At 49.8% G+C, this 17,848-nt stretch overlaps 1 protein-coding gene across 1 annotated transcript in view; it reads left to right on the top strand.

Annotated features, from left to right (window-relative positions):
• Window positions 1-86: 86 nt before the first annotated feature.
• LOC108937770 (phosphatase and actin regulator 1-like) overlaps window positions 87-17,848 on the top strand; it is a 67,255-nt gene continuing 49,493 nt past the window's right edge. Inside the window, exon 1 of the mRNA XM_018757917.2 lies at window positions 87-273. Coding sequence (XP_018613433.1) covers window positions 138-273 — 136 coding nt within the window. The 5' untranslated portion in view covers window positions 87-137. The remainder of the gene's footprint in view (window positions 274-17,848) is intronic.

Here is a 17,848-nt window from a genome sequence, read left to right as displayed (position 1 = left end):
CCCCCCCACCCCTCCCTCTCCGGCGCACTCCCGGTCCCTCTCTCCCGGCTCCTCACTCCTCGTTCCCGTGGATCTCGGTTGGACCGCCGTGCACCGCCGTAGCCCTGCGCGCCCCCGCACCGCCGCTGCTCACATTCATGGCGGCTCCTCCGCAGGGGGACGTGGTCGTGGACGCCGACGTGGACGTGGACCGCAGACCCATCCGGAGAGTCCGGTCCAAGAGTGACACGCCGTACCTCGCCGAGGCGAGGATCTCCCTCAACCTGGAGACAGGTGCGAGCGCGCGCGTAACATCATCATGCAACGCGCACGGGAGCGCGCCGCTCCGGCGCAGCGGGATTTCTTGAGGTTCGCGGACGATAAGGTGCGGCAGTCGCGTGCGTGTCCATATGGATGGAGGAGGGATGGAGCACATGGATGGACGCTTTGCACGGGTGGGTCACCGTGGAGTGTGAGTCAGCAGGACGCGCGTTCGTGGGCAGCCGCGCACGTATCGGTGCGCTTGTCATGTTGTGTTCATACGTGATGAGATGCGCTCCCCTTTGCCGCTTTGCTTCTGCCGGGTCTGGGGTCCTATTGATTTCTAAATGACATACCGTTACATGAAATCACTGTTTCGGTCTCCTCGTAATGCCGCAACATACGGCTACAGTACCGCGAATCATGTACAGCAGCAGGCAGCTGGAGGTGTGCGTTCGTAGGATGAGCTTGCAACTCTGCGGTGTAAAAATGAATGTCAGAGAAAGTGGTCAAATGGACCATAGCTCTGGGTTATGCAATCGGACTGTGTTAGAGATGAGGATGATGAATGTGAGGAAGACCCCCCGCAGAGCGTTTTCGTTTTGGGGAGAAGACCATTCTGCCAGTGTAGGTGGTATTAAAATTAAAACAAAAATGAACCCTGCCCGATTGGAATGTGCGTGTGAATAACAATGTAAAATATTTGCAAACAGCCTGGGGTCTGGGAGCCCTTTAGCCATGGGCAACCTAAGTCCCAGATGTGTTGCATCCCTTGTTGCCATGGTGACCCGGCATCATTTTGTTTTATGTGCATTATCACATGTCCTGTTTTTCCTTATGTGTCAGTAGTAGGTGTAGCTCCATTATACGGCCCTGTGGGACATCCAGCCAGGCAAATTAAAATATTAACTGTGATCTTGCAGACATATATATGTGTGTGTGTGTGTGTGTGTGTGTGTGTGTGTATACAAAGCTGCCATATATGCACATGATGAAAAAGTTCATGGGCCAACATGATAGGTGCGGCAGAAGCAGCTGTCTCTGGTTAACCACCCGGGTACTTGGCGCGGGTTCGACTCGGACGGCACTCTCCAGCGGCCCTCGGTGCCGAAACGGTTACAGGCCACCTTACTTCGATGCCTACGTGTCATGACTTAGAATAGCACGAGTGAAAGAGTGCTTCATTTAAGATGCTTCTTTTCTTCTTTTCAACAAAGTTTAGTGCACGTAAAACGGGTCACTCTGTTATACGCAGTGGAAGCGCAATTGTCAGTCCTGAGCAGGGTCGCATTGAATGGCTCTTGCTCCAGAATACATACCGTTCTTACGATCATATTTTTTTCTATTCTAAGTGCTTTCCACGTTTGACGTTGTACCTTTGTACCCAGTAGTTTGGTGCTGCCAATGATTTGAGAAGGCATGCCGACTGCTGCATTGCATTATCTCCCAGGTCCCACTGACATCACACAAACAGTGACTGTCTTCTGTCTGCTGTACTTTTCAATTTAGAAATGGAATTAGGAATAAAGACATGGTCATGTGCAAACAAAGCCACCGTTCTGGAGATGCAGAGCTAGAGAGACATCGATATTCTGTTTCTCGGTACTCGCTATACATCTTCGAGCAAATCTTCCAAATACTGCAGTCAGGAGGTAAAATGTTCAAAAAAGTGATTAAATTTACTTCAAATTCCAGTTAAATTATGTAATTAGAATTTAATTTTTGATCAAACTCTTGGGAAAGGAAACGAGCCTCGCGGAGAAGACCAAAGGAGACACACACACACACACACACACACACACACACACGTTTAGGGATTTGGTCCTTGTTTGCTTTTCAGTGGCTTTCTTCACATCACCTCCGCTTGACATATGCGCCTCTGAGATATAGCCGTTTGGTAAAGAGGGCCGGCGACTGAGTTCAACGGGGGGCTGCAGAGAGCGCCTTTCTGCCGGGAAACAAAGCTGTAGGTTCATTTGTTCGGGCGGAATGAGCCGCCGCGTGTATCCGGACAACGCAGCAGCTTCGCTTAATGAGAAACCTTTGACAGAGAAGATGCGAGTGCAGAGAAGGCCGAGGAAACGGCTCCATTTTGTACCGTGGCTGCATGCAGGCGGAGCCGCCGGTGCAGGTCGCTCGACGCCCATCGCAACGCGGTAACGTCGCGGTGCTCGTTCAGATGATTTATACAACGGTGAACACTTCATCATGTGCGCCACAGATTCATTCTTCGTTGGCTGTCGTCAAATATGGCAGAACTCGTATGTGACGGATAATCTCGCTGTCCGGGTCTTTCGGAAATTTCGCACGGGCACGTTGACGTGCGTTTATAAGCACGGAAGCATTACCATGGCACCGTTAAGCAGATCACAGTAAGTGATTGATTTTATTGACGACTCCAGTTTACATTTGGTGCAATAGCTGAATATCATCAACCAGCAGTGACTCCTGCTTCATGTCCAGTGCCTTTGGATCCTTCATATTAACTCCAGGACTGAGAGCTGAAACCTTAGTTCTTGAGTGGAGATCCTTGGTTACATTTACTCGTTTAGCTGACGCTTTTCTCCAAAGCGACTTAGAATGTTAAGGTCACAATTATTACACGCTTAGTCATTTACCCATTTATACAGCTGGGTAATTGTACTGGAGCAATTTAGAGTAAGTACCTTGCTCAAGGGTACTACAGGCAGAGGTGGGGATCGAACCTGTGACCTTTGGGTCCAAAGGCAGTAGCTCTAACCACTAAGTGGTCTACCTTTTCTCTACCTCTTCTGCACTGTACATCTTGATGCAAGTTTTACACACTAATCCAACAGGGCCATGTTAGAAACCAAGGTTCAGAGTTGTTCTTAAGTGTCATTAAGTCAGCGTCAGCTCTTGTTGATCACATACATGAGGTTTTTCTGGAACGTTCAGTCCCACACGTGTGTCTTTAGACCTGAAGGTTGCTGCTCGTCCTCTTGTTTTCCTTACAACTTCTCCCATCGCCGCTGTCTTTCCAGGAGAATCTGATCTTCTCACGACAGGTGCAAAGTGTCATCATTTGTACTTCCGGTCAGAGCTCCGGTTTTATTTGATACAACATCCATCTAGTGTCCAGGGTGTCCTTAAAAAGTCTCCTCCGGCACCACAGTTCAAAGATGTCCATCTTTTTCCTGTCTGTCTTCCTCGGCGTCTACCTTTCACAACCATGCAGTATCATTGACGGTACCGCTGGCTGAATGATTTCGATCGTCCTTCTTGTGGATACGTCGACACATATTTGGGTTCAGCGCTCCGTCCCTACGTCCCATTAGCTGAAGAGCCTTACGTGATGATCACTTTTCTGTTATCTCAGAAGATTTGGTTGTCAGCGTGTCTCCTCGGTAGGGTGTTGCGGATTCTCCCGGCGTAGAGGGTGAACCTCAGCAGCTCCATGACAGTGTGAACATGTGGCCTGGTGCTTTCTGTGAGGAACGTGCCACACGCGGTAAACCGCGTAATATTACACAACTGTTTTATGATCTTATTATGGCTGGTATTCGGAGGAGATTGACTTCTCACGAAAGTCGAGCGCCCGGAAGCGATGCCCATCTGAACAGGACCGGAGGTGATGCTGTTTGCTAAACAAACAAAGTGCTTCTTGTACCGCAGCGCCCAGCTGCAGCCCTGCACTCGATTAATATTTACCACTTCGGCAAATGATTCAGCCCAGAGATACGATTCAGGCCGGTTCAGCTGAACCTCCTTAATTTTTGAGATCGCCGACTACGTTATGGGCTTCTGGGCGTTCGGCGAAAAACCACCCATCTCAGCAAGGTTAATGGGCGAGCTGTTGGGCCCCGGCTGTTGCCGTCGAGCTCAACTGGACAAGAGGTTAATCTAATTTACATGTTCGCGGGTCTGCAGAAGAAGAACTCTATCGTCCGCTTATAACAATAGCCGGAGCACCTCAGAAAGGTCGGAAGCATAATTCCGCTCGACACGGTGTTTTAAATGTTGCGTGTGGTTTGACGTCAACCTTTACTGCCGCCTCTCTCTGATTCTGTTTGTAAGTGCCATTTCAGTGGTGCGCATGTGACAGACAATGTCAGGAAGTCACGTGTTTCATCTTCAGAAGTGGGTGCACTCTCCCGCAGATGCTGTCTGCGTGTCGGCCGTCCATCACGACTCCTGCTGCCGGGGGACGGCGGCAGCGGCGCAGGCAGCTCTGCTCTACTCTGCTGTGAACCGTGTGGTTTGCGGTTGCCAGGCGATCACCCTGTCCTGCTGCGACTCCAGCAACTCAGCCATGTCGCTAAGGGGTATGTCAGGGAGGTGCCATGGGGGGTGTGGCTGCAGGGCGGACAGGGCTACGCAGCAGATATGGAACAGTCCGGAAAGGAGGTTTTGTTGCTTTCAGAGGAGGGACTCAAAGACCATCCACCTCACTGGTTTTTCTCATTCCTACTCCGGTCCATCAACACACACACACACATGGTCCGAACCGCTTGTCCCATACAGGGTCGTGGGGAGCCGGAGCCTAACCCAGCAACTCAGGGCATAGGGCCGGAGGGGGAGGGGACACACCCGGGATGGGACGCCAGTCCATCGCAAGGCACCCCAAGCAGGACTTGAACCCCAGACCCACCGGAGAGCAGGACCTGGTCCAACCCACTGCGCCACCGCACCCCCCCCCCGCTGGTCCATCAAGGCATTTTTAATTTTTTCACTCGGATTACAAAGTCTGTCTTGCTGGACCAAAGATGAAAATTTCTCATATAAGCATAAAAAAAAATCATTTAAATTCTGCACATTTCAATCCAAAAAAAATGTACTTGTTCAAACAAGGAGATACTTTTTGCAAGCAGTGACCATCGTGATCTGTATACCACTGAGCTGAGTGCCCTTCTCTGGCGCCGGGTACCGCTGGGTCCATTTGTACCACTGTTTGACTTCTAGGCCAACCGATACATTCCAGCAAAGGGCCTAACTACACAATTTCCCATGATTCCTCGGTGGGACACAAGTGCGTCTGTGAGATCAGCCGGTAATGTGGACATTGACAGGAACTGGGCAGGGTGCAGAGGACAGTGTTGGTTGGGAGTTTGCGCCACTGGACCCATTAAGTGAAAGCGAACCGGGGCTGTTTGGGACCACCAGGTGCAGCTGGGCTCGAAGTGTGTCCCTTCTGTTTGTGTCGCCATGACAACCAGCCAGGGTTGCAGATTTAGGCTGGATATTAAGAGCAAGTAAAGAGGTGTCCTTGTGCCTGGAGACTGCTCTCACGGTGAGAATATATCCACGTCTGTGACCTTTAAAATGTACAATTTCGTACAGGTAATATGTGGGCATAGTCTATACAAACCCCACTGCGTTGGGTTTCTTTAGCACAGCCCTATATTTGAAAAATGAATTTAATATTGTATTCAGTAAGCAAAACAGAATTATATAATGAGAGTTAATGAGTTCTGGGAGATCCATTCAGAGGAGCAGGACCAGAGCCAGTAACGGTACACTGTAATAGGGAGGGCAGCACTATGGTATGTCTCACTTTGCCTACAGCAGGAGAGAGCAAAACCCACACGAGGTGACTTATCCCTAGGAGGAAGCATGCACATAATTACAGAGGCTTTAATAAGTTAATCATTAACATACGTGAAATTATCCCACATTAGCGACCGCTTGTGCCCTCGGGTACCTAGATTCAGACGTTTTTTTTTATCTGCTATGTCGACCCTGGAGTGCAGGATCATCGGTTACTGCGGTTTGACTCTTCTCAGAGGTGGTGTTTATGTGTAATTAGAGTAGTTAAGGACATTCTCCTACCGCTATACATCGAGGGGATTATTAATACTAACTTTTATTATACCCCAAACCTTTTTTCTTCATTCATTCATTTATTTATTTATTTATTTATTTTTTTTTTCTGACACCTTTGTCCAAGCCAACTTGCAATGTGCGGTTTGTACTCTACTTACAGTGATCTCTTCCTTTGTACCGCTGGGTCCCATGTATGAGCTCAGAGTAAGTAGAGTCCCAATTATTTTGTCTTCGATTATCCGGGCTTTTCCTTGTTCTCTGGCCACTGGTGTATTTTTGTCTTTCCTATTCCAGGAATTTGGCGTTGACTGAGTACCCGTCCGGTTTAGAACTCTGTGTCGCATCAAGCAGCGACGTTCTCTTTTCTCCAAACGCCTTATTCCACATGGAGACTTGTGTCCTGAGGTTTTGTCTCTTTTACCTTCCTTAGCTGTGCAGTAAATTTCAGCAGCGTACCAGAATAAGCTGAGTTAAGTTAAACTCCGTAGTTTAATTTCGTTTCAGTTTAGGTTTTAATTTATTGAAATAATGATTACTGCTGAGCAATGAAAGTTAATAAAGGCTTTAATCACTTCTTAATTCAATGCTGAGCCCGCCAGTTTCCAAATGCAGCTAATATCATATATTGTCCTGTATTATCTGATTTTTTTTTTCCTTTGTTATCGGCCCCATTATCCGTTTCGGTTGGATAATTGAGACTCTACCGTACCCTGATCAAGGGAACTACAGCAGGAATGGGATTCAAACCCAGGCCTTTTGATTACAGGCTTACAGCTACAACCACTATGCCACCTGCTACCCTGAAAAGTTAGTGTTTTAGTGAGCGTTTGTCATTTTTTGTTGTCAGTGCACTTTAAAATTGCAAGGTTTCCTTTCATAGGGCTGACTGGACTCTACAGATTTTTACTGTAAAACATTATGAGTTTATGGTAAAAAAAGAGGAGAGACTGGCATGAAGATTAAGGACAAGAACAATCGAAAACCAACACAAGCTTTAAAAGTTGGAGCAGCAGGTGGTGTAGTGGTGAGGACAACATGAAGGACTCAGGTACAAATCCCTGCAGTTCACTTGATCGAGGTACTTTCCCTGAATTGATATAGTAAAAAGAACCTGAAGAATGAAAACTCAGGGGCTGGGCAGCTGGTAGTGTAGTGGTTAGAGCTACTTCCGTTGGACCCGAGGGTTGCAGGTTCGATCCCCACCTCTGGCTCCAGTACCCTTGAGCAAAGCACTAACCCTAAAATTGCTCCAGTAGAATTACCCAGATATATAAATAAGTAAATATCAACTTAACGCTATAAGTTGCTTCGGAAGAAAGTTTCCGCTTTACGCGTAAAAGTAAATTTTAAGTCACCTCGGCCATCAGCGGTAACAATTAATTGATCAGAAGGCCGGGATGGCTTTTTAACATCTTACTTACCAGATTTTTGCAGAATGTGTCTAAAATAACGTCATTATTTCCCCTCCTCTCCCTCACAGCCTCTCGCTCAAAGTGTTTGACACACGGTGTCTCATTATCCTGTAGAGATTTTTGGCTGTTTACAACACAGTGCAGTTTCTGACAGCCGTATTGCCATTTCCAAGGTAACGCTGCGATCTCGCTCGCAATTTATGCAGAGCCGGCTTTGCCACGCGCCGGCGCAGCATGTGTTCGAGGCACCGCTTGTTTTCCACCCGCGTAGCTGTGGGAAAAGACTCTCCGCTCCAAGTGCGGCGCTCGCGGAGAGGAACCGCTCCCCATCTCCACCAGCCGCCGGCCGCACGCCGCAGCGATTACCCTCTGCTGGGCCCTCTGTTCTTCACGCTTCCAACGCACCTGACGTGACTTCTGCAGACGGTGGAACTTTGTGCCTTTTAATATTTTTTGGAGGGGTGGCAATGACGTTTCTCTTCCCATAAGTCTGAGTTCTGCGTCTGGTTTGTTACACTCCCTAAGTGCTCACATGGACCTGTGGTTCTCACAAACGCTCCGAAACGCCACTCCGTCACAGAGCATTGACATGGCCTGTCATTTAATATTGCGCCGATTTTGTTTCATGAACCGGACGCTCCGCTTTTGTGATGTGATACGAGGTGAACGGCAGCCTGACGGGGGCATCGCAGGGTTGGGAGCAGGAGGCGGCCGTGTCACATGGTGTCTGTGGCGAGGCCAAGCAAACCGGTGGCAGTTTCGCTATTCGGAATGCCGTGGGTGTCGTGGGGTGATGGTTGCTGGAGGGTCAACTGAGGTCGTGGAGAGATCAACATAGGGATTTCTCGTAAATGAGCTTCTCTGTAAATAAACAGCGTTGAGAAGACATGTTTTGGTATTTGAGTGCATGAACGATCCCCTATGAGTTTATTGCGTGGTGCCGATTTCATGCCTAATGTGTAGCAAAAGCAATAATGGGATAATTAGCCAAAGTCACCCCTTTTGTCAAAATCATCATCAATAACTGTAGTAATGTTACATATTTGGTTGCCGATGTCCAGAGAGAGCAGTGGTATGAACCTGCAGTGTGGGGTACTGACATCGCTGCCCTGGCTGGAGATGCGAGGGACCTGCACACCGGGGAGACCTCAGCTTCTCACACAAGCGAGGTGGACATCGCACGCCTACCCTGAGAGGCATTGTCCGATTTGTCTGGCCTGAAAGCGCTAGGCAGACAATTACCAGCAGTGGCCCCGGGTGGGTGGCAGGCAGAGAATGTGCTAGAATAGGCTTGAACTGAGGCACGAAGCTTCAGATTGGCACCACACCCTACAGCTCTCTCAGGGTTGAGAACATCACAGCAGTTTGCACAATGAGTGTGTCGTATAATGGAAACCAGTCCCATATCACCTTCTTCGCATTTACCTACATTCACATTTATCAATTAATCAGAAGTACAACAGCAACATTTGAAGAGTTTTAGACACAGGATTATCGATGCACAGTCTGTCTGAATCCACCAAGAAACTGGTTCACATCCCTCTAGTAGCTGCCTGTAGAAATGACATTGCAACAGCACTGAATAGAACTGAAGAGGTCCTCTGTCTTACAGTAAACTACTAAATTCATCTCATCCGCCGTGTTTCTCTTTGCGGTGCAAGGCAGTCATCTGTAGTTTTTAATGAAATATTCTTCAAGATATGTAGTAGAATAGATGTTTCTTTGATTGTTTTGTTCTCCATCAGCGGCAGTGTGCTAAAAAAGCGGTTCTAAGAGGTGCTTCGGCTGAATGAAGCTGTGCGCGATTGAGGAGATGAATCTGAACGCCTGCTTTATGGTCTTATCTTTGTGTTTACAGTTATGAACACAGGTGCTGAAAACCCTCTTGCGGCCACCTCCTTGGTTCTTGCTCTGTGATTATATTTTTGTAACGACCCTATTTTCCAGTCGCTGGTGGAAAACGAGCATTCTCGCTGTTTCGCATCTGTTGTCCCGTGAGGTCGGCAGGAGTCCGGAGCTAGAATTCCTTCCAATGGGGAGCTGGAGAAGGAGGAGGCTGTTGTACCTCCTGGGGTTGTGTGGGCACCCCTCTGCTGCCCTTCATCATTTGCTCGAGCGTCAACGAGGATAGCCTTGCTGTCGGCCCCATGTTGGGGTGGAATTGCACAGGAAGCGCCGCTGTGACATCGTGCCTGTATGGTTCCCACTGTCCAGCACGGAGGTGGCAGCATCATGCTCTGGGGCTGCTTTGCTGGGGACAGAATTGGTGAGCTTTATCAAGTCCATAGCAATCTCAACCAGCCGGACTGTCACAGTGTGGTTTGTGTGGAGGTCAAGCCTCTGGCTCACTTCTTTCCATGCACCACTTTTCACCTTAGTCTGTCCAAAGTGTTTGCTTTCCTGTCACTTAGTAGAAAGGAGACCGGGCGTGACACACTGGGATTCGGGGAAACCGGGGAACCTACACTTTACTGAGGGAGTCCATCAAGACTGCCACGTGTTCCAAGAATTTCCATCACTCCCTTCTGCACATTCACATTCTACACCACGTCACTTTGCCCATCGCGCTGAAGTCAGTCCTCTTTTGTGCCGCTAAATGTCTGTCCCTATCAGCGCTCAGTTGGGTTCTAGCATGTGTTTAAAACTGTGCTGTTGCGTGGTACACGAGTTTCGCTGATGTAGATGGGAACGGCAGGTGGCGTAGTGATTAGAGCCGTTGCCTTGCAATCAAAAACCCAGGTTTGAATCCCACCTCCTCCTGTACCACCCTTGATCAAGATACTTAGCCTGAATTGATAGAGGAAAAATTACCCGGCTTTCTAAATGGATGAAACAGCGTGAGTAGCTTGACATTTTAAGTCCGCTGAGAGAAAAGCGTGAGCTGAATGAATAAACATAAATGTTAATAACCAAGACTAGTGACCAGTGTCGCAGCTCTCACGCGGATGTGCATCCTGCTGCTGTTCTTGCTCCGGGGGTGGGCGTTGACTCGATTCCTTCGCACGCTCTCGGAAAGCGAGGTGCTCGTTCCGCAGTTCTTTCCACAGCCGCGCTATCCGATGGCCCCGTCAGCGCGAGCGCCAAGCGGCGTCTTACATCTAACGCTAATGCCGTGCTGCCATTAATAATGAATGAAGCGACACCCTGGAACAGTTCTGAGAGCAGCTACTCGCTGTCCGTGTGAATCATTTCATTCTGGCAGGCTGTGCTATTAAACCGTAGACCGTGTGTGTCTAAATACACGCTAATTAATATCAACACGCATGGCCGTGTTTTGCCACTAGAGATCCTCTGTCATCTTGGCGCGCGCAGATGTCGCTGGCACTTTCTTCTCGAGCTCTGCGAGTTGCGATATTCTACACGGTACAGATTGGCCGCTTCTACGTGCACTTTAAGGCTCCACTGCAGCTTCCGTATTTGCCTCGAAAAAATCCAGCAGCCGCAGTCCTGTTCAGGTGTGAAAAAAACTCCTTCTGTCTGAGATTTTTTAATTTATATATTTAATTAATTAATTAATTTTATTTATTTATTTAGCCGGCGTACCAAGTAAAAAAAAAAAATTTTGCCAGGAGAGCGCAGGTTCGAATCCGGGGTCATGCCCTTACTGTTGTACCCTTGAGAAAGTACCTCGCCGTCATCGGCTTTCGAAAAGTCCGCGCTGCTTCGGCCGAAAGCGCCTCCTGGTTTGTCCCTCGGTAACGACAGGACGACGTGACTTGCAGATTGCGCTGCTGGGGAGAAAGGCCCAGAATTACCTGCAATTTTTATTCATCAAAGAAGACGCTTTCCTGCCTTGCCAGGGGGTTGCAGGATTTTCGTCTTTTTCCCTAAGACAGACGGCGCCGATTACTGTGCGAGTTCAGCTATTTTACATATTTAGCTGTTGCGGGTACCTGAATGTCGAAGGATGGCTTTAAAGATGAAAATCACCGCGGAGCAGAAAGAGTCAATGCCGCTGAAGGGAATATTTCTGGAACTCGGGGAAGAGCGTCGTTCTGGAAGCCGAGCGCAGGAACGCGTTGTAACGCGTGCGAGCAGAAACCAGCGGGTGCGATTCTGAGGTCTGGACCCTCCTTGCGCCGATGGTCCGAGACGATCGGGTCCCCGTGAGGGGCGGCGGGACCTCTGCCGAAGAGCCCTGTTGGTCAGCAGTACAAGGTGGGGAGATGAAGCACCTGGACACGACGACTGACTTGCATTTTAAACGTCCAGCTCTGCTGTGATTGGGCCCGTCTCTCTTAAAATCGTCCACCTCTTCCCATTTTGTGCAACGAAAGCACAGACTAATATCATACTCGGTTGCTAATGACGCCCAGGCGATCTTTTATCCTTCATGGTTGTTCGGTAATGATGTGAGACAATTACAGTATGTGTGCATGTAGAGGTAAGGGGCCTACCCAGTATACAGCATTGATATATATATACAGAGAGTGCACTGTACTGTGAAACAAATATCATTATTATTATTATTATTCTTATATAAGGTGGGACTACTTCTCATAGGAAAAGCTATAGAAGGATAAGTAGAAGGTTGAAGATTGGTTCCCAAAATGCATAAATATTTTTTAAGTTACTTTAAAACATTTCAGATGATTTACGCTGTGAAAAATATATTCAAGATGCTGTAAGTACATTATTGCAGCGCAGTGATTGAAAGGCAATGACCAGAGGAGGTAACAGTAGACAGGTCTTTGCTGTGCTGTGTCACCGTCTCTCTTTCTCACACACACACAGAGCACTGCAGGTGTGAAACGTGTGAACTAACGGCACACCAGCTGTCTCTTTGTTAGGTAAATGCTGTATATTTTCAGGGTTATTTTTCCTTTTAAAGGTATACGGTCAGTACCCAGGTGGCACGGTGGAGCAGAAGGTGGCACTGGTGCCTCATAGCTCCTGAGCTATGGGTTCGAATTGACCTGCGTGCAGCTTATGTTTTCACTTAAGTTTCTTCCCAGAATTTAAAGACATGTGATTCACATGGACTAGTGACTTCATAGTGCCGTGGGGGGGGGTGGGGGGACAGCTGGTAGTGTAGTGGTTAGAGTTGCTGCCTTTGGAGCCAAAGGTTGCAGGTAACAACCCAACCTCCTGCTATAGTACCCTTGAGCAAGGTACTCACTCTAAACTCCTCCAGTAACATTACCCAGCTGTGCAGATGATAAATAATTGTAACCTTAACACTGTAAGCTGCTTTGGAGGAAAGCATCAGCTAAATGAATAAATGTAATGTAAACGTTTCACGTCGCTCTGCTGTGTAAATGGCCGCAGGGAATTTAGCGCAGTGCGTCTAACGCGACCGGTCGCCTTGCACGAGGTGCCAGCTAAATAGCGGTTACTGAATAGAGTCACTTTTCTAGAGAAGCGTCTGCGGAACGCATTAAGTTAAATGTAAGCGTGATGGGAGCTGCGTGATGATGGGGGTCGCGAAGTGACGCGTTCGCTCTCGTGAAGCAGGACAGCCGGAGCGCTCGGCTCTGATGGACGTTAAGCGCTCTCTGCAAGGCCATCGACCCCGTAGCCGCGGCGCCTGCACGGGCCGTTCCTGCACACGCCCGGAAAACGCGCGAGTGAACGAGCAACTGCGCACACAGCACTAACAGGCAGCAGGTGGCGTTGTGGTTAAAGATACCACTTCACGGGACCTGGGTCATATCTACACCGGCTCTAGTGTCCTCAGTTAAGGTGCTTACCCTGAATTTCAGAACCGCTCATCCCACACGGGGTCACGGGGGAACCGGAGCCTACCCGGTAACACAGGGCGTAAGGCCAGAGGGGCAGGGGACACACCCAGGACGGGACGCCAGTCCGTCGCAAGGCACCCCAAGCGGGACTCGAACTCCAGACCCACCGGAGAGCAGGACTGCGGTCTAACCCACTGCGCCACCGCACCCCCTTACCCTGAATTGATAGAGGAAAAATTACCCCTCTGTATAAAGGAGCAAATCACTGTGAATAGATTAACATTGTAAGTCACCTTGGGGAAAAGTGTCAGATAAATAAACAAATGTACATTTATACATGTAGCTGACGATTTTCTCCAAAGCAGCTTGCAATGTTAAGAAACTCACTGCCTGCAGCCTCTAGTGATGCTGCTGAAGCATCTCGCTGCCAAGTACCACCCGGGTGCGACTGCAGTGGGGATTTGCTGCAGCCTTGCAGCAGCCTTGCAGCACACCGTCGCTTTTGCATTTATTTATCCGACACTTTTCCCCAAAACAGCGCCGATTCACCGTTTTTTGCAGCAAGGTAATTTTTTCTGCCATTTCCAGGTGTGCACCTAGATTAATCATACTACAGCAATAAGGGGATTCAAACCCAACTCCTCTGGGTACAAGGCAGCAGCTCTAACCACTACGCCACCTGTTGGCTCCTTGTGACCGGATTTACATTTACATTTATTCACTTAGCAGATGCTTTTCTCCAAAGCAACCTCCAGTGAACTCTGTGTAGTGTTATCAGCCCACACACTTTATTCACCGCGGTGACTTACACTGCTAGATACACTGCTTACACTGGGTCACTCATCCATACATCAGTGGAACACACACACTCTCTCTGTCACTCACACACTGTGGGTGAACCTGAGCAGCATGTCTTTGGAGTGTGGGAGGAAACCAGAGCACCCAGAGGAAACCCACACAGACACGGGGAAAACATGCAAACTCCACACAGACTGAGCGGAGATCGAACCCACGTTCTCTCGCACCGCCCAGGCGAATTAGCCATACCTCCCACCAGCACTGTCCGCTGCCATGTTAACATGAGGCCGTGACCCTCTTGTTATCATTCTTGTCCCATTGGTTTTGATTGCACGTGGTCGTCACCTCGGTTACCCTCCTCAGCACCGCCCTCCCCCCAGGGCTCCACTGTAATCCTGCATTTACCTTCCTTCCTGAACTGTATGCTTTCTCAGCCCCAGTGCCGGCAGAGTCTCCCCACCACCATATCGCCGATCATTTTTCATATTTATAGTCGCTGTGGCGGAGCAGCAGAGTCCAAGCGAGGGAGGCACTGCAGCGGCGGACAGTGGCGATACGCCAGAGGGAGATGATCACAGAGTGCCGACAGCAGCATTTGCCTTCCATCGTGCGCATCGTTATTTTCCTCCCGAATGGTCTCCCGTTTTCTCTCATCTAGGCAGTGCCGGGCGCCGAACCCACGCGCACACGTCTCCGCACACCACGCATCCCGATGAACGAGCGTTTCGGACAGAGCGGGCTGAAGGGGGCGGAGGGATAATGTGGAGATGCTGCAGGAAAGCTGCACAGGAGGGTGTTTCTGGAAATCTCCTCCCACAGTGGCGTTGGGGGGGGGGGGGGGGGGCTAAATGGGGTCGTGCAGCTTAAGGACAGGTCAGGGCCGGGCAGTCGCACTCACCTGAGTGGGCGGGGCTCTGCGGGAGGGACCCGCTGACTGGTCCGTGCGGAGTTCGGCGGCACTCGGCCTGCCGGCACCAGGGGTCAGGGAGTCACTGCCAGGGAGCCCTCGCGCCGCGCGCCTCGACCGCCCTCCCGGTGCCTCTCGGGTTCATCCCGTCATCCGGCTACCGTTTCGACACGTTGGCCTCGCACCCGCACCTGCGCTGTAGGCGGGCTCGATTTACTCGATCGGACCTCCGAACGGTTATGTGACGCGTTTGATGCGACACCCCCGTTGAACCAAGTTCCGCCGTGACTCATTTGACACAGACAGTGGCGTATTTATAGGTTCGCTTCCCCAGGATCGGGGCCAGCTGTCACCGTGCATCATCCCGCGTGCCGATGGAGTAAAACTGTGGGCGTCATTATCTGCGAAATGTTCCCTGTGCGGCGATTCATCTGCATCGCCTGCAGCTGAGCTCAGGAGCTCCCAGCGAGAGGCGCCCTAGGTCGCTCCCGAGTCGCTGGTGACGCCGGTTCGGCTTCGGGGGGGGGGGGGGGGGGGCGTGCGGTCGTGACATTAGCGGCCGTTTGCCGACAGGAGGGGGGTATTGGAATCGACAGGAGAAACGGCTGTGGTTTCCGTCCCTTGACTTCCTGCAAGTTTCATCCGCATAAAAAAGACATTTAAAACCAGTTCATCGCTGTTCCAAATGAAGAAGGACGGAGAAACAATCGTCACAGAGAATCTGTTCTTTCTGCTTATCGAAACACATTTGTCCTCGGCGAACTGGGACCGGATGGCACTCGGTCCTCCAACCCGCTCCTCCTAGTGTCGGCCACATGGGCTCTTTACTACAGAGGGAGGGTTACATGAGGTAAGTGTACATCAACCCGGGGGGCCGCATCACGGTACTTACCGCTGAATGCAGTAAATGCCCAAGGTGTAAAGTTGCTTGGGTATCAGTGTGAGTCACCGTAGAGACAGGACTCAGGCAGATAAAGGTGAACAGTCCAGGTGGGGTGGACCTCTCCCTTCAGAACTGTGTGTCCTTCTGTGTGTCCTTCCATTTCCCATAAGGCCTTTTCTGCAGCAGCTCTGGATTGGAGGACATTCAGTGAACAGTGATGCCCCCAGTGGACACTCAGTGAACAGCAATACCTCCCAATAGACACTCGGTGAACGGCGATGCCCCCTAGTGGACATTGAGTGAACGGCGAGGCCCCCCAGTTTGAATGCTCCTTGGTGGGATGCTGGTGCTCCCAGACTCTGTACCTGCGTTGTTGTTGTTGTTGTTGTCCTCGTTGTTGTTGTTCTTTCCCTTCTGCTGCAAAGCGTGTCCTCCTGGAAGACACATGTGCAGCACATCTAGAAACCAACGTTAGCATGTGCGGTGCCCCGAGAACCAGGGGCAGGGCCGTGCCTAGCGGGGAGTTGCCGTCAGAGCGCAGCGTTTTCCTGTTTCGCCTGAGATGTTTTTGGCTGCCGCTTCCGTGCGGGATCCGGTCAACAGGGAGCGGACCACACTCCTCCAGGGACATTCAAATATGCAAACGGTAGCGATGAGGAGCTGCTGTCACTCGCCCGACGACCCCCTCCTCCGTACAGTGAAATAAGAGGGTCGGCAGAATCCCGCCCCCCCTCCCCCGTAACAATCTTTGGTGGCGAATGCAATACTTAAAGAGCCAAGCTTGCTCCCTGTCGATGCGGCGCCTCCTAGAGACGGCCGAGCAGAGCGACGTAGGGAAGTACAGATCTGAGGACCGAGGATCTAAGAGCCGCAGTAAAAACACACAGAAGTAGAGTAAGAGCACACTGATGGGACCAGGTTTTACTGTGTTTACACAAATGTGGAACTGTGGCTAATTCTGTCTTTCTTTTTTTTTTTTTTTGCATAGGACAGCTTATTAGGTGAGCAAATTTGAATCAGCATCTTGAGAATCTGTTATTTTGGCCCCTGGCTTATCCACAGTCCTCCTTTAGGGGGGAGAATGATCCACTTACTCGAGGCCGTGAAAAGGACAGAGATATTCAGGACAGAGTATCTGCACACTAATATTCCCACTCTCTAATAATAATAATAATAATGGGTGGCACAGCAAGTAGCACTGCTGTCTCACAGCGCCTGGATGGTGCGAGAGAACTTGGGTTCAGTCCCCGCTCAGTCTGTGTAGAGTTTGCATGTTCTCCCTGTGTCTGTGTGGGTTTCCTCTGGGTGCTCTGGTTTCCTCCCACAGTCCAAAGACATTCTATTCAGGTTCCCTATAGTGTGTGAGTGACAGAAAGAGTGTGTTCCACTGATGTATGGATGAGTGACCCAGTGTAAGTAGTGTATCTAGCAGTGTAAATCACCATGGTGAATAAGATGTGTGGGCTCAGACCACTACATAGAGTTCATTCTAAGTTGCTTTGGAGAAAAGCGTCTGCTAAGCGAATAAATGTAATGTTATTGTTGTGCAGAATGAGACCAGGCAGATGGAACAATTATTTACTCAGTGGTTGAACACTGACATATTCACTATATCTCTGCGCTAAATGGACAGCTGATAACGCCAAAGACGTTTTGTTATAGTTTTCCGTTCCACGTACAAATTACCTGGAGCTGAAGACAGAATGGCACAACATCCCAGTCCTATGAAGGTGCTACGGGGGGGGGCAACGTCAAAGTGTGAGTCAGTCTCGTGGGTGGAGAGAAAGTGCAGGATGAGCGTGGCCCCCCCAAGACAACACTATTATTACCGCTCCTGAATTTTTTAGTTATCCAAAGCAAACGTGTTACCATTGAACTTCATCTCACACTTTTCTCCAAAGTGACTTACACTGATTTACTGTATACACGTAGAGAGCAGGGTAATTCTTACTGTATCAGTTCAGAGTAAGTACTATGACAGAAGGGCGATTCAAACCCAGGTCATTTGGGTGTGAGGCGGTGGATCTAACCACTATGCCACCGCTTTTGGCTGCTGTTTCCCAGTTCCAGCATCGGTACGACATGATGACGGTCAGCTCGGGCCCCGAACGCGTAACCGCAGCGGTTTCCCATGAAGCCCACAACT

This window comes from Scleropages formosus, chromosome 7 (assembly GCF_900964775.1).
Source record: "Scleropages formosus chromosome 7, fSclFor1.1, whole genome shotgun sequence".
NCBI classification, from domain to species: Eukaryota; Metazoa; Chordata; class Actinopteri; order Osteoglossiformes; family Osteoglossidae; genus Scleropages; species Scleropages formosus.
This window is presented reverse-complemented; position numbering and strand designations above follow the sequence as displayed.